Source organism: Corvus hawaiiensis, chromosome 8 (assembly GCF_020740725.1).
Source record: "Corvus hawaiiensis isolate bCorHaw1 chromosome 8, bCorHaw1.pri.cur, whole genome shotgun sequence".
Classification (NCBI taxonomy): domain Eukaryota; kingdom Metazoa; phylum Chordata; class Aves; order Passeriformes; family Corvidae; genus Corvus; species Corvus hawaiiensis.
The window spans coordinates 31,153,342-31,176,618 of record NC_063220.1 but is presented as its reverse complement, the minus strand read 5'-3'; the positions used below and the strand labels follow the sequence as shown (position 1 = coordinate 31,176,618).

Here is a 23,277-nt window from a genome sequence, read left to right as displayed (position 1 = left end):
TTTTTCTCTCTCTTTTTGCCCTTTGAAATTGTGTGTAAAACTCCACCTTGCAAAGGGGAACTTGGAGAGTGCAGGAAGCTGGGATGCAGTACCTGAACTGGGACATATGTGCCATTCCACTCCTAAGGATGTCACTGAAAGGTGGCTGCCACCTGAACAGCCTTGATATGCTAAAGCTGATGCAAACGACCAGTAGCTTCTCTTGGGAGAGAGCTGGTTAACACAACATGGATGCCCTTGAGATCCAGCTGTAGAGATGAATGGCAAGGCTAAGTCAAACAGCAGCAGGGCCAGTGAAGTCACTGCCTGTTCTGCCTCCAGTAAGCAAGGAAAGGCCAGTGGGATTCAGAAAGGAAAAATCATGAGATTTACTCAGCATTTGCTTTCCAGTTTAATTCAATTTCCAGTTTAGCTGTACAGCTCACCTTCAAGTTTGAAAATGTATGTGTGTCCTGAATCATGAGCATGTGTATTCCCGCACTGCTGTTCAAGTTTTAGATTAAATGTCATCTGAGCACTTTGCCTATAAATGAGCATTACATTTACAGGTGCTGTAGTTAGAATTACCAGATGAAACAAACCATGACAATTTCATTTACTTTTTTCCAAGTCTGAGGCTTAATACAGCTTTCCTTTGGTGGAAAAAAAGCTTCTAACACTAGAAAAGTAGAGACTGGATGAGTCACAGAGGTTTTTTGTATACGTGTTTTGGTTTTTCAGACCAGATTTAGTAAAGCAACATTTTAGGTAAGCTCAGGGCTAACCTAAAAATTCTGCAAGACTTTTTCTCCAAATGCCATATTTTGATAGCCTGCCATGGATGTGGAAAATAGGTGCTGCCTCGTATCAGACCTAACCCAGAACTACAAGATAGACTGGCATCCATGAACTCAGATTTGAATTCTTCAGTGTATTAAGACCAATCTAACCATAAACTAGAACTCTTTCCTCAGACCAGGTCAAGGCGAGCAGAACTGCTTTTGGGTAGGCTGGAAAGGCTTTTCAATCTAGAAGGCATCACAAGTCCGCTCAGGTTTTCCAGTGAGCACAATGGGTTTGCTGGCACCTCACAGCATATCCAAGTAACTGCTGAGTCAGTCACACATGAGTCTCTATGCATGGGAGTACAATGCAAGGGTTTTGCTTATAAAAAAAAATACACCACTAGCATTAAACCTTGTCAGGAAAGCAGAAGAGAGAGACAGGGGTTTACAGAACATTTGTGAATGGCTCATTTACTTTTCCACAACTACAAGAGATGTGCTCTCTCAGTGACTCTAGGGTTTCAGCACAGAGCTCAGCAATGCTCCCTCTGGAGCCCTAACCCACAAGGACCTAATGCTTATGTGTGCCTGGGTCTCCTCTGTCAAATAACATTCCCCAAAGAACATCTGGTGAGGGAAGAGCCAGACTCCCAGTTGGAAACCCATCAGCTGGCGTGGGTGAAAGAGGAAGCTCTGAGACTCTCAGAGCTATAATGATGGGGGGAAGAACTGAATACCCACAATCTGATGAGTCAATAAAAGAATCTATAACATTTGACTGCAACACAAAGGCAGGGAAAAGCCCCATCTGACATGCACAACAACTCGCTCACTTTGCTCTGCTGCTTGGCTCAATCTCCAGAAAGCTTCTACTATTTATAATGGCATTCATTACATGCAACTCCTCTTTGCACCCAAGTCCTTCTGCTGGAGATGTTTCCCGTAAAGAGTACGCTCAAAACCCCCACCCTCCAGGAGGATTGGCAGTATCTCCCTTGGAGAGGCCGACACTAAGATAAGGAGAGAAACTGCCCACTGAACACAGCTCTGCCGTGCCACCTTTTGCACAGGCAAGTACAATCCCTTCCTGAGCCCAGCAAAGTAACTTGTTTATGCCCAGGAACAAGAGACTGAATTTTCCTTATCTGAGCTAAAAATTGCTGAGCTTTTATTCATATTTGCTTGTCTAAGAAAAAAAAACAGAAGGAAAAGAAATAAAAAAAGATAAAAGAAGAAAGAAAAGGAAAGAAAAAGCCCCAAGAGTTGTTTCTAAAAACCAAACCAAAACAACATTCCAGCTCCAGTATTTTATTCAATGTGTGCTGGCTTCACAAGCCCTGGAAGTTATTATCTACATGGGAAGAATAAGAAATCAACAGTTCTGACCAGCAACAATGGCTGCAGAGAAACAGTGTTTGGCAGCAGCTTGCAGGCAGGGAGGAGGGAAGGAATGCAATGAACAAGAGGAATGCACCGCTCTGCATGACCTACAACATTAACAGCACCCTGCATTGTGGGCCACCCCATTATTTTGATCAAAACCACAATTTGCTTAATTGGTATTCCTAAAAAATGACAGAAGACAAGTGTTTGCATCAATTAGCTGCCGTTTCTTATTTTTCCTTGAGTATGTTTTCCTCAATTTTTGAGCTTCTTTAACTGGAAAGCTGTTGCAAAAATTAAGATATATACCAAAGAAAAATCAGATGCTTGTTTTATTTATTTAGTCACTGGAGACAGACACTCTGGTTTAAATTACAACGGATTATCTGACTAAACTGTTGGGGGAATATTTACTAAATCTTTAAGAAGACTCTCTCTCTTTTTCTCTAATTCTTTATAGCTTTGAAGGCTTTCCAAATTAATTTTTTCATTATTAAACAAGCATTTCAGATTTGTTATCTTACCTTTCATAATGTCTGCGAGTACATGTAGCAGCACTTGTGCTTCCAGGGTTACCACCTAATTCATCATAAATATGTTTCCATTGTCGACGGGCTGTTATCTGTAAAAATGGCAATAGAAAATTTAATCTTGCATCTTTACAGATTCTACAGCGTTTGAGTTCACAACAACAAATGCATGTATGACACTTTCAGAACAGCATGTACTACAAGCACTATAAAAGCCCCTACAGAATATATAGAGTACACAGAGCTTTGGATGTCTTGTCTTTCTTTTTTTTTTTTGGTAAGTTAACACTATGTCTATTTTCTTTCTCTCTAAAATGGAGTGATCTAACTGATTCATTATCAAATCACAAGCAATACAGACTCACAAAAGAGAATCTCAATCAATATAGGGTCATTAACCATCAGAAGTTACGCAGACAAATCTCACGGTGAATTATGAAAATGAAGCTCAAACCATACTCAGCACAAATAATGATTACATAGTTATTTTAACTGAATTAGAGAAAACATATCTGCTGCAAAACCCAAATCCACCACAGAATTCTGTAAATCCACAAAACCATAGTCCGTAACTCTGTATGTTACAAGCTGTTTACTTTTATCCATTTATGTCTGTGAAATATATAGATCAAATACTAATGAAATCTTAACATACTCCAATGTTAATATTTGAGCTATGTACTTTATTGGACCATGCTGATGAAAATAAACATCTTGTAACATATTGAGTTGCATACCACGGTTCTGGTTTTTTTGTACAGAAATTAGGATTATACAGAATAACAGATGGAAGACCTGGCAAAAGGATTGTTTCTGAATACCACTTCATTATTTTATATATTCTGCTATATTTAAAACAGGAAGAAAAACAGGAATAGGACAAGCACAACAGATCACCCTTGTTTGCCTGCAGCTCATAAAAAAAGGCTGGTAGAAAACTGTGGGGGCAATTTGGGGAGAATTTTGTCATTTTCTGTGGAATGCCATGGATTTTAATATATTCAGCCCTGGAGGCTTCTTCGGAGTTACCCACAGAACAGTCAATGGCGTTTACTGAGGAGCTAAAGGCAGAAATCAGAAGAAAACAAATATTACAACTTGCAATCTGAGGCCTGTAATTTTAATCTAAACAAGGGGAGATAGCTACCATCATTAAATGCTACAGGGTAAGAGGTGTTTCTGTTTCACTCAATATAAAGGGAAAATCCTTCCTCTGCAGAAATTAGTCTCCAAAGCCAAAAGCATGGCTGGAGTTTTATCATTTGATCATGTTACAATTTCTTCAAATTTATTGTTTGCAGAGTTCTCCAGAAAACAGCAGCAGTTTTAACTCACTATTAGCACCTGAGCACGGATTGCACCTATAAATATTTCAGAAAAAAAAAAAAAGGTGTTTTATCTTAAACCTTATATAAAGCTACATGAACTGACTTCATTCACTGATTTTATTTTCTGTCTTTTATAATAAACCGAAAGACTACCAGCACAAGGATTCAAGCAATTCAAGGATAAATTCTGCACAAACAAATTATTTAAATACAAATCAATCTGATGGGAAGGTTCATCTTAAGTCTATTTTGTTTCAGTTCTTATGCTGTCTCTTCCCCAGGCTACCCACAGGTCTAATTGCTACTGAAGTGCTTGAAGAACCAGAGTTCTAATGAACCACAAAGAACATCACATCCTGAGAATATGAATGGATGCTCCTTATGCAACCCAAGAGGTCAAATGTGAGTTGGACCAAGTACCCTGCTGTGGAGGAATGCCTGGATGGGAAGCTACCTCTGGTCTTGCCTCCCACATTCCACTGGTCCTCATGACACGCAGAGGACAGAGGCGTGGCCAGACAGCCCTTGCCTTCTTGTAGCTCCTAAAAAATCATAGATCACGCTGCAATCGAGCCTCTGGCAGGCTCACAGACGAGGGAACGAAGGTGCACAAAGCTGCTCTGGGGTCTGTGCTCTGGCTCTCTGACAAGCACAGCCTGGCTGGGCTTGCAAGGCTGTCCAGGACCTGAAGCCTTGGCTAAGAACAGTGATGCTGTGCAGAAACTTTAAATGAAAGCCAAGGATTAGTTAGCAGGAGGGCTACTGTAAGTCCCCCTTATAAACATCCTGATGTGACTAAGAAGCATAGTCTCCATTTTCAAAAAGAAAACTTTAGAGCCTTAGTCTCATTTACCATGAGCTGACTCAAGAGTTCATACTCAAGCTGGAACACTAGTAAACATAACTAACTTTCAGGGGAAAAGTGAATCCCTTTGAAGTCCCTGGATCATTTTTGGTGTCTTTTTCCTCTAAGCTGCTTAGAATAATAGTATTTTCACAAACATTTGCCCAGCTTTATCCAATTCTACATCTGCAGTGGACCAGAGCTCCTTTGCAATTAGCTGAGTTGTGCCCTCCCACATACAGAGCTAAGTTTAAATTTGACATTCCCTGAAACAATTGTTATTCTAACAAAGCCTGGGGTTGAGTTTTCCCCTGCTCTGGAAAGTTTATTTTTTATGCTTAATAAACTTCAAAGGACTAAGGGAACTGATTAATTACATCCTTAAACAATCTGAACAAAATGCTTCACTGAGGAAACTGCACTGTTGTCATGCAGGGCAGGACTGCTCAAGCTGGATGTCTATGCTGACCATATCCAAACTGAGGACTGCCTTCCTTTCTAATACAAGGTTCACCTCAATGACCAAACTTCCCAAGGAGTCAGGAAAGGGTAACGCCTGGCAATGCTTTGCTTATGGTTGTGGTCCCTACCAAAAATATCTGCCTCTGCTGCTTTAGTTTTCTGATTTGTTTTTCCTCACTCCTAACACCATACACATCGCTCCCTGTGCCTGCCAAGTTTCTGGAAGTGCAGGATGGTCCACGCTCACCCATTAATCAAGACAATTTCACAGGCAAGTGTCATCTCTGACAGCTTCACATACCAATGCTGGCTTTAGTTTTAAAGTGGCCTTCTGGGTTGCAGAGCCCTTCTGTAATTTGTTCCAACCTACAGCTTCAAAATCCTTAAGCTGAGCCTACTGGAAGCCAGCACCTTTGAAAACCTCTGTGACTTTTTTCCCAACCAACAGAAATCAGAGTTAAGCAAGAGACTGGCCTGTCCAGGGACCTAAGAGAAGATCTGATCTGGCTCCTATAAGCACAGTATTATGCAGTGTCTGGTAGTCAAGAAAAAAACAAATAAAAGCAATGATACTATCTATAAAAGCAGAAGACTGTTTACACACATGCTTTTAATGGTGTCTTCTGCTTTGAGAAATCTGAAGGTCTTCTGCACTGCAATCCCAGCTCCCATCTCCCTTCCTTGTGAAAGGCTTCTTGCTTATTTCCTGCTGCAAACATAATGGGGGATTTTCTGGTCATGGTACATGATGTTCACAGCTCTCTTCAGAGCTCTGGGTATTAGCTCTGTATGAAACAAACCCAGTTAGCTCTGCATTCCACTGATATACCAGTTTCTTCGGGCCTGCCCAGACACAAGACTGTTGTATGTGTCAATCACTAATTTTTATAAACTAAAGCACTTTATTGTTGCTTCCAGGAGGCAGCAGCTGAATGGCATCCCACTGACCTCTGGCAAAATCTAAGCTGCTACACACTGAAGGTTAAGCTCCACCTAACTTTCTTTTTACCCTTTATCTTTCTAAGACATCTCCAGGTAGAGTCCATTCAGCAGCACAGCCTTCTACAAACATGCCAAGGCACTCCTTTTATGTTGGCTCGAAAGGAAAAAATGCTGCTTCATAACTTGCCAAGGAGAACTCCTTAGGTAAGTCCCAGAAGTTTCCCATCTATGGACATCTGCACCTTTTACTTCACTTCACTTAGGGTGACTGAGAGAATTCCAGGCAATGGCTGTTAAATGCCACTGCAGCTGAGCCCCCTACAACATGGCATTGTTTCATATTTCAATCCAGTGATTTGGGGACATTTTATATCATTCATACTGTGACGGTCTGCTATAGAGAGTGCTTTCCAATGCACTCTCCTATTATTAGTAACAAAGATGCTCATCTCACATATCTTTGTTTAAGAGAAATATGATTCCAGCAACTACAAAGAGACAGCTTCATCTGTTAAGGCTTTAAACCAGTTTGTATGGGTCGCTATTTTTATTAAGCCTGTATTATGTTCAACGAGAAGCACAAGGGAGCATGGTATTACACAGTTATAGGTGACAACTAACTAAGAATTAGTAATTAAATGGAGGAGAAATGACTCTCATAAGTACTTTAAATGGAGAGCCCTTAAATATGACACACAATCACAACCTGACAGTATTAGATATCCCGTATGTATATACCATATGCAAAGGTAATGCTCTCTGGCAAGCCTCACTGGATCCATTCCAGCCCCTGATAGGAGGAAGTCAGACGGCTAAGAAAGTTGTTCTCTGCATCTCAAATCCAACCCCTGGCTGTTCTCAGTCACTTTTAGATCCTTAACTGACAGGACTGGACTCAAAAATCTTGCACTCTTCTGTGAATCTGTGCAGAAGCTGAAAAACACTGCATATGACCCATGCTTGTTTCTCAAAATGTTTTTTAGACTCCATTGAAACATCTACATATGAACAAAGTGGGCAAAGTGGATAAAATTAAAAACGGGCAGACTATAATTGTTCTGCCAAATAAAAGGATGCAAAGTTTGCAACTGCTTTAACTGGGAAAGTTTCTATGCTTGTAAAAAAATTGTCATCTGACAACTTCAAGCTTCCATATGTCATTTTAACCAATCTTTTATCTGTTTCCTGTTCATAAAATGGCTGTCACATGTTGAAGTCAAATATCAACTTTCAAATATCATTTTCTTTACAATACTTCCAAGAGAAAAGACCTATTTCTATCTCAATGCACAAACCACAAACTTGTGAAATTTTAAAACCAGTTAAAGATGATGAAGCCCTTGTAATGGACAAGTGGTTTGCTCAAGTCAGATGGAAGGAGCCATAGAGATAAATGCATATTAAACAGGGCAGGTTTGAGAAAGCCTGTGCACTCCACGACATCTCATCAAAAGATGGCGGCTCTGTGTACAAGAGTAGGTGGATTCTGCTCAACACTGAATTACAGCATTCACTTGAAATTTCTGCATCTAAGTAGACCTGCCTAAGATCCTAGAACTGATAACCGAGGCCCATGTCACCCCCACCATCCACTGGCTTGTGAAAAACGAAACAAATAAAACACAAAAGCTTCTCACAGTGCTTGCCATTATAAAATATATACAAACAAATGCAGTTGGCAAACTCAATTAATATCAACGGGCCATAAAATGATAAAACCCAGGGTGAGCACAGGTCAAAGTATTGCAACAGCTATCGATATAATACTCAGGGAATTTAAAGCAAAGGCAGATCCAGACTGAGGATGAGACTGTTAACAGAAGAGAATGAGGTTAGGAAACCTCATGCTCCATATACAACTTAAATTGCATCACAACAGTCCTCCCAACTTCAGCTTGCCTGCAAAGAGTACAGACACTACTCACATCACAGAAACAGGATCAGGCCCATCATTTCAGACACAGTCACTCTCCAACCAAAGCTGGGCTCGCGGGTATGTCAGAGGGTGTGAGCTGTGCTTGCCTTGCCATTTACTGAACAGCAAGCAATTGCTTAGTTTACTCTCTAAGAAGAATAAGCACTGCCGGTACGTTTTCATTCAAGGTGACAAATGCCCCTGCACAACAGAGAACATCTGTCATCGAGAAAAGGACAGGAGCTTTCAGACAAGTGTGGACTGAAGCTACTCTGGCTGACATTCTCATGTATGTGATCCTTCCCCTCTGATCCTGTCATGTTTCTCGAACCTGGCTCTCTGGCCTTGTGGTCACAAATTCACAATCCTGTTCTTGCTCTGCCTCAGGTACAGAGGCTCACCTGCTCCAGCACGTCTAAATCCATCCCTCTGCCTCTCGCACTAAAACTCAGGTCTCTCCAGCAAGCCACCACTTTGACATCTCTGCTTCTGTACTTGGTCCCCTCAAGCAAACCCGAAACATTGCTGTGAAAACTGCTCGCCTCCCTGAGCACTCTGAACATGCCACTCTCCCTTCAATCTCCCTCCTGGCCTTCCCTAGTGCTCTGGATCAAGTTCAAGATTTTAGCCCTCATTTTCGTTGCACTTTACAACTCAAGCAATTACTGTTGGCTCATAATTGCTGTAACGATCTATCTATGGTAGCTATTCATTCATACATACCCATGAGCATGCCTACACACACCCCTGTACATAACCATGGTACGTGCTGATTAATGAAAGATAGAGCAACAATAAAAGCCAAATCAAGCGTATATATATATATTTTTTAAGAATGTTAGATTTCACGTTTCACAAAATCCCAGGCACACCCTTGCTAACCAGCCCAGGCTGCTGATGTACAGAACAATGTGTTTTATTGTATGGAAGGAAAACAGTGAGTTTTGCATTTTGGTTCAAATGACTTTCAGTTTCTTGATAGTGCATTTCTTCTTGTCATTTCTCTACAGCACAGATATGTCCCAGATTACTTCGTAAACAAAGCAAAAATAATTTCTTTCATCCAAATGCGGCAGGAACTGAACAACTTAATCTGATCATTGTGTGCAAAGAAAATATTTCCAGTGACGACATCTTCCTATGCCAATTGTTTTTTTATTACAGATGTCATCTCAATGTGCCACATTAATGCAGCTCTTTCTTCTCATTTCAAGATTTTAATCTAAGTTTGTTGCTCTAATATTTTATTGCTTCAAAATACATGCTGTAAAATCCGTGGCCATCAAATTTTCCTGTGAGCTAAAAATAAACTGCTCTTGTCAGATATGGTTAGCTGATAAAAAGTGTCAGAGACTTTTCTGAATTACTTTGATAACTTCCTGTTTATGTGGTACTGACCCTTGTCTAATAAAGATTTTTTACACTTGGAATAAGAGAAGATTCTGCAGCATACTATTCCTTAATGGACAATGCTGATTACTTTTGAAAGCCTTTAATACATTTCCCATATTAGACATGAACAGATGTCAGGGATGTTGCCAAGGGAAATTTCTTTTATGCAATCTTGGCTTGTTGTACAATAATAGCCCTTTCTCAACATGGGAAAAAATTACAGACCCAACTAATTTCCTTGACAGGGAAGAGTTACATATGTTTTCCACTTGTAGTTTTTACGACAAGTTTACAATTTTGCCAAATCTGGAACTAATTGGGACCGTTTCCAAAAATGGTCCAATAAACCCACAATGAGTACAGCAAGCCTAAAATGCAGCAAATGATTGTTTGCTTTTACATTTTTTTTTCTAGCAGGGAAACGTTAGATTGCACAATTATTTCATTTAAGTTACTTAAACACTTACTGTTTCATATCCTCCCAGTTTTTGAGCAGCTTGAAACATAGTCCAAAGGTTAACTGTTAGAGGGACAATAAGTATTTAGATAAGCATTGCATTAGCCAACATATTTCAAAGAAATGTAAATTAAACAGTTTAAAAAAAAAGAAAAATAGAGAAAAAAAAGCTCACAGCCCCTGAAAAAAACTCCTGTGAAACATTTTCCAAGGAGGTATTTACATAATCTGAAGAGTAAATATTAGCCCATACTATATATATTTTGAATTACATATAAGAGAACACACAGATTCCTTAACAGGACTGGAAAAATACACTGAGACAAAGGTAATGGGCTCATTTGACTTTGCTGATAAGAGACATGGTATAATGACTGTAGCACGTTTCCATAACTTTGATAATAAAAATTACTCATTGGGAAGAATGTTACTTTTAATTATTTGTTTAATACTGGTTTCATTAGCAAGCAAGCAAGAGCCACACAGAGCAGGCCTATCGATTAGACAATATTGAATATTTACTGCAGCTCAGATAATGGGCTCCATAATCAATGAACAATAAGCTGCGTTCTAGCGGGCCCTGCGTGAATGAACCCAGATGGAGCACGAATGAGCATTACTGGAATAATTATGCTGTGTCTGGTTGTGCCTTGCCCGTGGCTGTGGGGTCAGAGGCACAGAGGCAACTCAATTCAAAAGATGTGTTGGGAGAGAGTTGTTATTTCCTGCAGAACTTCTCCCCTTTCACATGCTTTTCATCCCGGCCCCCTGTCCCATGAGGCCACTGCTTGCAGGTGTCTGTTTTATTTTATTTTATTTTATTTTATTTTATTTTATTTTATTTTATTTTAATTTTATCTCATTTAATTGTTAGAAGAAAAACTCATGTCAGCCCTATCAAAGATGTATGCACAATTCTACCAACAGTGAATCCCCACAGACACACTACAAATACTTGAGGTCAGCAGTAATGCTGTGGACCACGGAGAACGGGATCTTTCTCCATGGAGGGATGCTCTGCTGTAGCGTACGTACTGCCTCTTCCCACCGGCCGATTTATATTGGCAATGTTTGCACAAGCCTTGCTGGACAAATAGAGAGCCCCATCCTGCAAACATTTCTGCTCTTCTCAGCATACCTACTCCTGGTATTTAAGTATTTGCCGGATCAGGCCCCTACTTCATAAGGAATGTCAGGCAAGTTTCAATGTATTCCAGCTAAATGTTAGCAGTGGGTCCTACCCCAGTGGGCAACTTTAGAAATAATACTTTAGCTTGTCTTTTAAGCCCACCCTGTCCCCATGCTTGAGGGAGGGCAGAATAAAATGGGGGGGGAGGGGAGAGAAAAAAAAAATTCTTCAACACAAAATGTTCTGAAAGCCTCATTGAACCTTGTACTGCTTCAAAACTATCAAGAGCTTTGCCTAGGCCTTGATTTAATCTGAATCAATGCATAATGCAACGAAGCTGTTCATAGTACATTAATTTTACTCCCATTTCAAGCAGCCAGTTTTCAGACAAACACTGTAATCATTCGGAGTTATATAAGTTTATAATGGCTGCTGGAGGCCTGTTGCAATCAGCGCCAATTGCTATTAGGTATGTAAATTGTTATGTAAAACATACAGGTTTGACATTCTTCATCAAAATAACACATGGTTTTAATCTTGGAGATAAATTAGAGTAAATAATATTTCAATCCATGGCGTTTTCCCTTTAAGGAAATAAAGTATCATTTAATCTATAGATATGGAGGAAAAATACCTCCATTTACAGCTTTTGTTGGAAACCGTGAAAGATCTACATTGTGCTGCAATATTTATGCAAAATTCAGTTTCAACTGTATCTTCTCCACATACAATTAATTTACAGATTGTGGCACTACAAACTGTACATGCCAAAGCAATTCTAAACACTGCATTCTGTATTAAGCAGATACAGTCTGGTTTTATTCTCCAAAGTCAGTAATTTATTAACTATAAACACATTTTGGGGCTTAAAAATATGATCCCTTTTGTGTTTTTCTTGACCACCTTTAAATGTCTTCCTTTAATATTTGTCCTTTCATAAAGAACATCTGGGCACAATAAAGATACGTCATATTATTAACTCAGAAGAAAGGCATTACAGATGCTGCAGATTTACAAAACAGAAAACTAGAGAGTTTTCAACATGCCTATTTCTAGTCATAATCAGCGGATTTAAACCTATAAATATCCGGCAGCAACTACCCCAGAAGGAAGAGATGCAAATCTAGGCATAAGACAGTGAAATGCCTGGACTGGAAAATGTGTAGAGATAAACATGGTCCCTCCCCATCCATAAGGCTTTAAAATAGGCTTTGTGTGCAATTGCTTTCTCCAGAGAAGCCAAACCATTCTAAAATGTCAACGAGAAAGTGAGAAAAAGGATACTTACTCTGCTTAAAACCTAAATAGGGTATTCGTTCAATTGGTGTTTTCCTTTCTTTCATATACTTATAAAGAGCCACAAGGAAAGCCTGCTCATCAGCTCTGCATTCTTCACCTACGGCAATCTTTGATTTATCCTCACTTGAGCCTTTCTTACAGTTGCTGTTGTTACTCTTGGGTTTGGGCAAAGCTGACTTAGCCTCACATTTTACCTGGGAAAAGAAAAGATGTCATATCAGATCTGGATAACCTTTAATTTTCACTTAAGGAATAAATACCCTCTCCTAGCAGAATGGATTGTTGAAAAAAATGAAGGCCAAACCATGTGACTGTGTTTGAGGGGAAACAAAGGAAGCTATTTATAGAGCTAAATGTCTTGTTCTGAATCTTAGTCACAACATTTTTAAATAGCCACTTCTTTAAATCATTATAACTCATTGGTAATGCTCTCCAGATCTGCATTTTTATGACTATACATTGCTATGTCACAGACAGCTTCCATCTCTCACATACACTTGCCATTAGCATGTCTAATAATAACCCTCGTTCCAGGATTGACACTGAGCATTGTCAGCTCCCGTAGACAACCCTTGGAGCTGAGGGTGCTCAGCCCCTTCCAGGAATGCTCAGCAGCCAGCTCTGAAATGACACATTTTTCTCTCCTTTGGCCCACCAAAATAGATGCAAACCTTGGCAAGCTTTACCCCAGGCAGAGCCCTCAGCAAAGGAGTGGAGGTTCTGCTGTAGCATGCATTCAAGTCAAGTGGATTTGAGCATCTGCTTAAACTTGAGCATAGTCTTAAGCATTTAGCAGGAGGGAGAGGCTGGTAGCTGGAGCCCTTCCTGGCAGACACTGGCATCACCAGTCCCAGAGCTCCAGGTCTCCCATTGGACTGCCCAGCAGATTTGTGCCAGTCAGGAAATCAGTAAGTTGGAATCACTTTACCTCTCCTCAGTATTCATACATGGGGAAAAACAGCCAGTGAGACTGGCTTAATCCTGCAGCCCCTCTTGAAGATAATCCTCTCACCGAATCAAGCAAATTACAAATCAAGCATTCACTTAAGGTATGTACACAAAAAAAAAAAGAGCAGAAACCTGATGTTTAAAAGCTCTCCATGACCAAGACATTGGGACCATGGGATCCAATACATTTCCAATGAAATACTGGGAGTTCTCTAATGTAAGGTAGTGGAGATGGTTACATGTATTTTGGATTTGCACTGTCCCTTCAATGCTTCTGAGTGCCATCAGGAGGAGCCTTCTGGCAGTTCCATACCCCATCCAAGACATGTCCTTTGTGCTCCCAGAGGGAGCAGGGAGACTCTAAGAGCCAGTATTTGGTATTTTAGGAGGACACCACAGGAGAGCAGGGTATCCCTGCTGCGCAGAAAGGCGAGAGCTCTTGGTCAAGCAACCCATGGACCCTCCTTCAGAACCGTCACTCCTAAACCAGGTGCTTTCTGGATACTTGTTGACAGGTTGGAAGCGACTGCTATGAAGAGCATCACATAAGTGCTTATAAACAAACAACAAACATATCACTGAAAAGATCACAACCACAATATGCTTATTTTATCTTAATAGAGATACTCTGGCATTTCAGGCTCAGGGAAAGCAAAATCTTTATACTCCTCCAGGTATTAACCTTGCAGAAAGTACTGACTTCAGGTGATCTGCTACACAGTTTTCCACAGATGCAGGACAAAGCAATGGCAGCTTCTAACCAGAGTGGACAAGTGGTCACAATTTTCCATGGCAACTGATGCTACTGAAAAACCTCCATATTGGCCACTGCAGGGTACAGGCTCACTCCTCCCAGGCAATGCAGCAGGGAGTGGGAAATGGACTTCCTGCCGGATTTTTCTTGATCACTTGCTGCTGAAGTATGTCCAGTGTACTGCTTGATATTCTCCAGTTGCACAGCTCGAAGAGATATTGTCTTCCTATAGCACAAGACACCATCCTTTGCCTTTTAGTAATAGATCTGCTTGTTGATTAAACTTTTGTAAATATCATAGGTTTCATCCAAAAGTCAGAGGAGCTAACAGGATTTTTTTCCTATTAAATGAACTTTGGACTTCCTCATCCACTTTTCAGGTCAGAGCTGTAATTCCTTGACTTTTTTTACTTTGGCATGTCACAAAAATTACTTAACAGCTTCCGCTTATAAAGTTTAGATTACATTGTCATAGGTTTCAATGCTTCACCAAAGACTGGGTTAACACTCCCAAAAGGAATGCATGACTTCAATAATTTTAGGATTTTTAGCTGGAGCTGCAAATTTGGAACAAATTCACTAGAACTGGGAACAATTTTTCAGTTTTTCACCCACTTGCTTGGATTCTCATTTTCAAGCTGGACAATTCAGAACGTTTGCAAAGACAACCTGGGCATGAACTCTAAGTGAAATCAAAGCTCACTGCTGTGCAAGCAAACTAATGAAAATGGATACTACCCTCATGGAGACAAAGTCATATTTAGAAAGCCACCGGGAGTAGGAAAAACCCATGGTACACACAGCCTTCCTCTCTTCCTCTCTTCTACCTTCTTCTACAGAGAAGCAAGGTCAAAGTCCCTGTGGAACTCAGAGGTGTTAAAATACAATGTGTGGACTCCAGGCAGTGTCAAGTTCAACAACGCTTTGGTGAAGGCTACAATGCTTCATCTGCTCAGCATTTAAGGCCCAAGCCTCACTTCTGGAACCTCCCCACCATCAGACGGGCAATATGGATGAATGCCATGACTAATGATTAATGAGAACCAAAAAGGCCAAATGCCATTCTGGGTAACACCAGTGTAAATCCAGCATAAACATACCAAAAATCAGTGAGAACTATGCCAGATTTGCACCAAGCACCACAAACTGCCCTCCTCTTTCAAAACACAAACTCAGTGCCACTGCTGGGTTAAGCTGGATAAGATGGGGGTGCACTGAGATGGGCTCTGAACATCTGACCACCTCCTGCTGTGTGTTCCATCAGAGGTAGATGATCCATGACCAAATGGCCAGTGAACACTCATGGGTACACAAGTGTGTTTGTCTTCTCCTGCCAGAGGTCACACACAACACAGACCACAACAGACCTGCATTTTACAGTTTCCATCAGATAATGGCCGAGGCACTCGGAATAAATCTCCAGGTCTGAGAGCATGCCAGGCCACCTGTGGCCACAGGAAAAGCATATCCTGGCAACTTTTAAACTAATTTCCCAGATCTTGCTGTACAAATGAAGTGAGAGATTTACTTTAGCATTTGCACTAGGAGATGTAATGAACAGATTCATTTGGGGACAATTTCCGTGTTTAACAAGTTAATCCTTTCAGTTCCTCAAAGTGGTCAGATCAGCCAGTTTTAACAAGTGTTAGAACACACTTTGAATTGGGAACACTCTCTGGGAAGATGAAGCAGGTACAATGAGGATCATCTGCTGGAGCCTGCAAGTTCCAAAAGCCTGTCCAGCACTGATGGCACATCAAGTATGAAAGCCTCCAGAGTCCTGGGAGTGTTTCAAGAGAAGAGCTTGATATATCCCTCTCCAGGAGAGCTGATCCTGCAGGAGTAGATGGCCTTGTATTCCCTTCCCAGCCTGGGAGGAAACTCCCCTTGGATCTTCCTCAGGAGGCACTAAAATGGATGCAGCGACCACCAAAGAAATCAAAAGCAAGAAGCAGTACATAAAAAGCCCACTTTCTCTGGCAGCACCTGCTAGGTCCAGGACCACGTTGTCTGTGCCACTATCACTCTGTTTTTAGCAAGCCACCTATACTGGAATTGACCCAGAGCTGCTCCTACCAAACCAGACACTTTTCCTTGTCAGGTAACTGATACCCTCAAAGCGATCTGTTGATGGTTCAAGGCAAACATGCCTAATGAGAGCTACATTTTAAGAATTTAGCTTTCTAGTCACTGGCAGCTGAGAACATGAAATTCAGCAAGTCATGACAACTATGCAGCTTGCATTGGTCTTGATAGGCTCATAGCCACAGCCTTCAGAATGCCCCTTATGCCGTTTCCCAACCCAAAACCATACAGCCACTGCAACTCTGTCAGAGCCATCACCCCGCCACTGAGAAATGAGGGTGCTGCCAGACACTGAGTGACATGATCTGAGAATGCAAGCAGCACAACTTCTGGTCAGAAGGGATTTTATCAGGAACAAGAATATGGACAGGACTGCTAAACGCTTCAGCATCTGACACAAGTGGATTTGTCCTGTTTACATGAGCAGTGCTCAATCCTGCTCTCCATGGACCCACTGTCAGCATTAGTCGGACGTGGAGTACTCACAGAGGAGGATAACCAATGGTGAAGTCAACACGGAGCTTCAGATGACAACTTAACATCCCAACTGTTCCCAGCAATGAGAAGACAGTAGGTGGATCTCTATTCCTCCCCTTCCCCAAATAACCTTCTCCTCCCTCCCTAGTAACCCACTGGCAGGATCTGTACAAAGTGCAGTTCATCTGCTGTAGAGGGTTTGCTTTGCTGTGCTCCTCTCATGGAAGTGTATCCACAGCCCTGAGACACAGATTGATGTGAAGAGCCACAGTGAAGTCAGTGTGACTACATGCAAGGACATTATATCATGAGCATGTCTATTATTTATAATGAAATTAAGCTGGCCAAGATAATTAATGCTATTAATATCTGCACAATGATGAGCACAGTATGACTAGATAAATAGGTGGAATTACTTCTTATCTGAAATATCCTCCCATCTGACTAGTAATGGGAACCCAAATATAAACAGAGAGGATAACAATTTAGTATGAAGTGTTACTGTTGTTTTTAATTATCTAACACCTATACATCAGGTGCTGAAGAGGCAGAACTACTTATACTACAAACTTATACAACAGTCTGGGGTGCTTTGACAATACGGCCTATACCACAGTTCACTGGCAACATTTAACATGAAAAATGGCTTGGGGGAAGGGGGAATTGAGGGAAATTGAGACATTTTCACACAACGGATTTTGCACATTCTTTCACAGAGAAAACATTCAGACAAATTCTATAGTATCTGGCAGGACCCCGCAACTCAACACACCAGGCTCCATCACCTCTTACCATGCCTGTCTAATACGATAGTACAGACTCCAACTGAGCACAATAGGGCACAAAAAGAAGAGAAACAGTGACTTAAGGGCAGAGTTTCATCATGAACTTCAGCCTCTTTTATCGTCATCAACAGAAGGCACAATTTTAACTGAACTCCTAGGGAGGAGGAGGAGGTGGAATTTAATTTGCCTTCCTATGAGAAACTGAGAGCAGAACACTTCCACTTGACCTCTTTAACCTCCTAATCTCCCAGGACATTCACTGTGTACAACAATACCAATGCAAATGGATCTATACATTCACTGTATTTCCTAAAGAGATGGTCACAACAATGGAAGCATTTTTCAGATACACATCCATCTAATTTATTGAAACAATAGATTTGGGAGGAGTTGGTGTAGAAATTCAGTATATGCAAATCTCATTAGCTCTTTAGCTTAAAAGTATCCAGTGACAAAGTTCTGCCTCAGATAAAAATCAAGCATAGCTCTAAGTAATTTTCCATCTTTGCACCTTAGAGTTTCAAATTAAATCATCTTGAAAGGAGCCATTTGTGCTGCTCTTTTTTTAAAGAGAAAACCAAATTCCTATTTAAAACCACTCAGACAACATAGAAAATAGGATGCAATTTATACTACAGAAACTCCATTTTAAAATATTTTAGGGAAAAGACACAAACCCATAAATATCTTAAAGATTATGTCTATAGACATTAATCAGTGATCCAATTTTTACTTGCAGTATGGGCTAAGCACTGCAGCATATACAGAAGACTCTGTAAAAGCATGCACTATTCAGCAAACCATGGAACATGCAGCTCAGCAGTAAGTATTAAAGAGACAGCCCAGATATTTTTTTTAAGCTTTCATACTGAGTTTCTGCCTTAATCTTTTTTTTTTTTTCCTTAATTTAAAAATGCTGAGATCTTAACATCAGGGTAATGTCATTTGTGTTTGCTTCTTAGAAACCATTACTGAGGCAGCTCTTGTTTCATAGTCTGTTTATCTTCAAACTTATATTTAGCAGTACATTGTAACAGGGTGAGCTGCTCCCAGGTTTATTTTTAATTCGAAGATACTGTCACAAACTATGTTTGTGTGTCACAGAATGTGAAAACTAACACTAGGTGCCAAGAAAGCTTAAGCACTACCAGTTACCAACAAGCTGATAGCATTAGGTTGTTAGGTGATTATAGTTGCTGGTAACTTTGAACACAGGCATGATTTAAAGTGAAAAATAAAACTATTGAAACAAAATTATGTTTATCTCTCCAAGAAAATAAGTTACACTCTAACTCTGAAATCGCATGCTGGGAAACAGGCAGGGTTCTACCTAAAAAAAGAAGAGAGTACCGAAAAGAGTATTATTAAGTGATTTACCTTGGCAACAGCTTTGCTTTCAGAATTGTTGTTGGAATCCTTAATGCCATTTAATGAATCTCTTCTCTGTGGGCATGGCTTCTTTTTGCGCGGTCTGCCTTTAAGATTTGGCGCTGAAAATTAATGGAGAACACTTTGAGCACATTGTCTTATACTGGATTCTTAATAGCTGAAAGCATAATAAATAATTCCACTACAATCAGTCACAGAAATGTACACATCTGTCTACAGTAAATGCTTATTACGAGACTCCCATCCTCTATGGGTTACATCTTGACACACTATACATTTCTATAGAATATCCCCCAAGGCAAATCTATTCTACTTTCACATAACTAATTAATATAAAGTCAAACACTGGTCTCCCAAGGACTCAGAGAGAAAGCACAAATATTTCTCCATGGTACAAAAAAGAATAAAATTGAATATTAATAGGTAACTTTGCATTAATCACCCTGCTGCCTTTATTTCTAATCTTCAAGCAAGAGTACTAACTGCTATTTCCAACTTTGGTAAACATCTGGCTTTGGAAATGCTCTGAAATACTGAAATTCCTTACAGCTCCAAGAAATGTTTATATATCCTGTCATTCTTGTCAAAGTTATTCTAAAAAAGTTTAAGAAAAAAAAAAAAAATTACCCGAGTCCTGAAACGGATTAAAAAAACCCCTTAACAACTAGTTCTGGAAGTTGACAAGTACTGAAATAAGTGATTGATTGTTTCATAAGGGTTACATACCACACATACAAATTAACATGAATCACTTTCAGTTTTGTCCAATTCTTAAGATAAAACAGCTCTGAAATAACACAGTGACTAAATCCTAACTGTGCTGAGCCATACGAGGAATGGGATATGGATCATCATAAAAAATATCACACTCATCTTTCAATAGTGGTATTACAATATAAATTATGATCATATATAGAAATAACAGATGAAGCAGATGTTTGCTCGTTATTACATGTCCCCTCTGCTTTCAGATTTAAAAATCAGCCTCTGACTACTATGGCAACATTTATAATGATAAACAATCATTAACTAATGACTGTACCGAATAAGATAATTTCCTTTAAACCTTTAATTTCTAGGTAACCATTGTTTTCACTACTTAAAGGGATGATTAGAACAATGTCAGAAATCTAAACATCACAAACCTCTTGAGTGTCTTCTAATTGTTTCTAATCTTACATTTGTCACACAGTAAGCCAGTGGTTTCAGGACATTTTACATTTTAATTAGTTTGCAAACATAATAAAGGGTGCTAATTTGATTTTATAGTTTGAGTAACACTGTCATATTTGGTCTGTTCAGAGAAAAAGAAAAGCTGTGGGTTTAAAATAAAAAGTCAGAATCCTTTTTCTTCCCCCAACACTGGTGTAAGGTAAAAAAAAAAAATTCTATATGTGTGTGTGTATATATATGTGTATGTGCATATGGGTGTAAGCCCATATTTGTGTCTATCTAAAAATATGTTTATCTCCCTACAGAAATATCTCCATCTATCTCCAGTGAAGCACATTCTGCTTATTGAAAAGTACTGCAGAAAGCAATTCTGAAATTGTCATCTGAGGCTAACATGCAAAATCAAACAAAGAGAGAAAGAAATTATTACCCATTCCAGTCGACAAACATCTGCCTGATTTATATCTGTACTCATGAATGCTACAGCATGTGACTGCACACTACGTCGCTGGGAGTCTCGACTTGGTGTGGATGTCAGCCTTACACAAAATGAACACTAAGAGTATTTGCTCCGTGCTTCCAAATCCCCTCCCCCAGCCGCTCCATTACTCATCTAAACAGAGATGAGCGACTCGGCGGGAGCGTGGGATGAGCTCCGAGGACTCCAGCGCCGGCTGCCAGACCGCCAGCCCTGGCCACGCCGCCCTGCCTTATTTATAAACCCCGCTCAACCTTTGATGTCTTCCTGATGCCTACAGGGGTTTTTTGGCACATGACCTGGATGGGATGGACTGATCCTTAACCACGGTCTGCTTCGGCAGTCGCATCTTCTTTGAAAAGGTACTGAAGGAAATAGAAATGTTCCCTCAATTTACTACACTCTGGCACACATGTTAGAAGATTAACCTTTGATCCCCAGGCCTGGCTCAACCAATGGCCAAAGAGGGATGTAGCTGAGCTACCATCAAATATACTTGCATGTGAATTACTTGTCCTTTCTTTCCTTCATTCCTTTCTTTCTTTTTAACACATAAAGAAACTAGTTCAAGGCTCAGTGTTTTTCAAACACACTTGTTATCCTGAGTTTTGGCACTGTACTTTGCATCACACTATAAAGCACTGCTAATGTTTTGCTAAAAGCTTTAAAAGCAAGAAGGCATTTGTTCCTAAATTCCAGGTATATTGAGCTTGCATATAAACACTGTTTGAATTGGAGCCTTCCATGGCAGAACTGGCACAAACCCACTATGAAATGGGGTATTTGCATTCTCCCCGTGGCTCAGGAGCTGCAGCAGGGAAGGTCTGTCTGCAGCACACACAAGGACCATCCCACATGCCCCATGGTATGATTTTAAATCACCTAAAGCCACTCCAGATCTGACACACAATTAACAAGAAAGCAGCAATAGGAATTAATATCAGAAGAGAAGGTCCTTGCATCTAAAAGCTACTCTGTAAAAGAAAACATTTGACATAGTTCCAGTCACACTTGAAACAAAGCCATTAATATTTGCTCCCTAAACCAGTATAAATAAATGCATTATTTGAAGATTATTGCATTTCAGTGACATTTGTTTTGTTTGTGTGAGCTAGGAAATATGACTAGGACCAAAGAAAGAATTTACAAGTCACAGTCATGTTTTAATTTTGTCATCTTTTGTTTAATTTTTGACATATTCATGAGCACACTGCAAATGTCTTGAATTTGTTATTCATAATTACTTTAAAGAAATTTTACACATTTTGTGGCTTAGTCACATTCAGTTTTCCTGATGACACTGGATGTTCAGTAGGTACTGGACAGCTAAGTGAGTATCCTATGGGGTTTTTTCTGTTTTCTAGTGGAGAAGGACATCTGGCATGACTACCTAAGAATATCCAAAATCATTCAATTTCTTCATGTGTTTGTGCATATGGCTTTCAAATTCATTTTCTGAAAGCATTTGTGGCAGTGAGACCTGATAACTTGCACTTTCCCAGAAGGTGAGAACATAAGCAAAGAAAATTAAAGTGAAAAATGAATAAATAAGTACAGAAAAAAGTTTGCATTATTTGCCACCTCTTTAGTGTGAGTGCCTGTAACAGGAGTATGAGAGAGACAACACAGCACCAGTTAAAAAACTTTCTTTCCTGTGCATTTGACAACATGATTGCCTTTTGCCAGCATGTGGTTTTTCCCACTCCTTTCACCTGCTGAGTCCTGGCAAACCTTTCAGGTATGGCCAGGTAAAACACAGCTAGCAGCAAAATGCACACAGTAAGAGTGAACACTCCTCGAGCTCGGAGGAGTCCCCAAACCGTGGCTGTGCTCTGTACTGCCAAAACACCAGCAATGCCCTACATGTTTTTACTGCAAACTGTTACACCTGACAGGTTAAATGCAAATGCTGTGTCATGCATAGCACAACGAGTTAGATTATCTGTAGGCTGGCAAATCTTTGCTGTCTAAACATATCCCAGTAAGAAGCTGACCTGATGCTCCCAAAGCCTGTTCTTGCACAAGCTGCCTACAGTCTACAGTAACCAAACAAGGACAGTCCAGAGGCATCTGAGCAGGGAAATAAAGACGAGGAATTACAGATAAGCTCAGTAGTAGGCTCTGACCCACCAAGACAGCCACACAGAAAAGAGAGGAGCTCAAGGCTAATGCTGCTCAGGCTAGCTAGATGTTTCCTCAAAGCCAGAAGTTCTTTCTGTTCATGAAGCCAAGAAACAGCATCATTGCTCAAAAATTACATCTTCCCCTCCAGCACTCTCACCAATGTGCAAACATCAGGATATTGTAGGTGACTGGGATAGGCCAGAAGGAGAGGGAGAGGGAAGCTACCCTGCTCACTTAGAAAATTCGTAAGGTTGTGGCTACTGTTCTCCAGTCACTACCACCCTCAGTTGCTTGACTTTCACAGACACTGCCTGCTCAGCAGGACATGAGAAACAGGAGAATTTCCAAGCCTCACTGCCGAGAACAACTCCCAGCTCTGGTTTTAACCCACCAAAGGCAAGTTCTATGCAGGGGAAAGAGAAGTACCCAAAAGTGGGAGCTGCCAAAGTCGGCCATGACCATTAACACTACCTACGATGGAAAAACAGTCTGCCACAACAAGACAGCACATTCACCTGCCACCTTCTTTTCCTATCTGTCCAGGATGGGGAAGTGATCACAGAGCTTACCATCTCCCTGTTACCAGGTCAGCCTCACCTGAGCTACATCCACGCTGTAC

At 40.4% G+C, this 23,277-nt stretch overlaps 1 protein-coding gene across 5 annotated transcripts in view; it reads right to left on the bottom strand.

Moving 5' to 3' along the window:
* Positions 1-23,277, bottom strand: part of ARID5B (AT-rich interaction domain 5B) — a 117,789-nt gene that overhangs the window by 19,609 nt on the left and 74,903 nt on the right. For 3 of the 5 annotated variants that reach the window (XM_048310814.1, XM_048310817.1, XM_048310813.1), the window contains 4 exons: positions 18,872-18,984; positions 12,435-12,639; positions 10,028-10,080; positions 2,672-2,769 (listed from right to left, as the gene is read on the bottom strand). In XM_048310814.1, the coding sequence (XP_048166771.1) occupies positions 2,672-2,769; positions 10,028-10,080; positions 12,435-12,639; positions 18,872-18,984 (469 nt within the window). The remainder of the gene's footprint in view (positions 1-2,671; positions 2,770-10,027; positions 10,081-12,434; positions 12,640-18,871; positions 18,985-23,277) is intronic. The other 2 variants (XM_048310815.1, XM_048310816.1) reach the window with 2 other exon arrangements.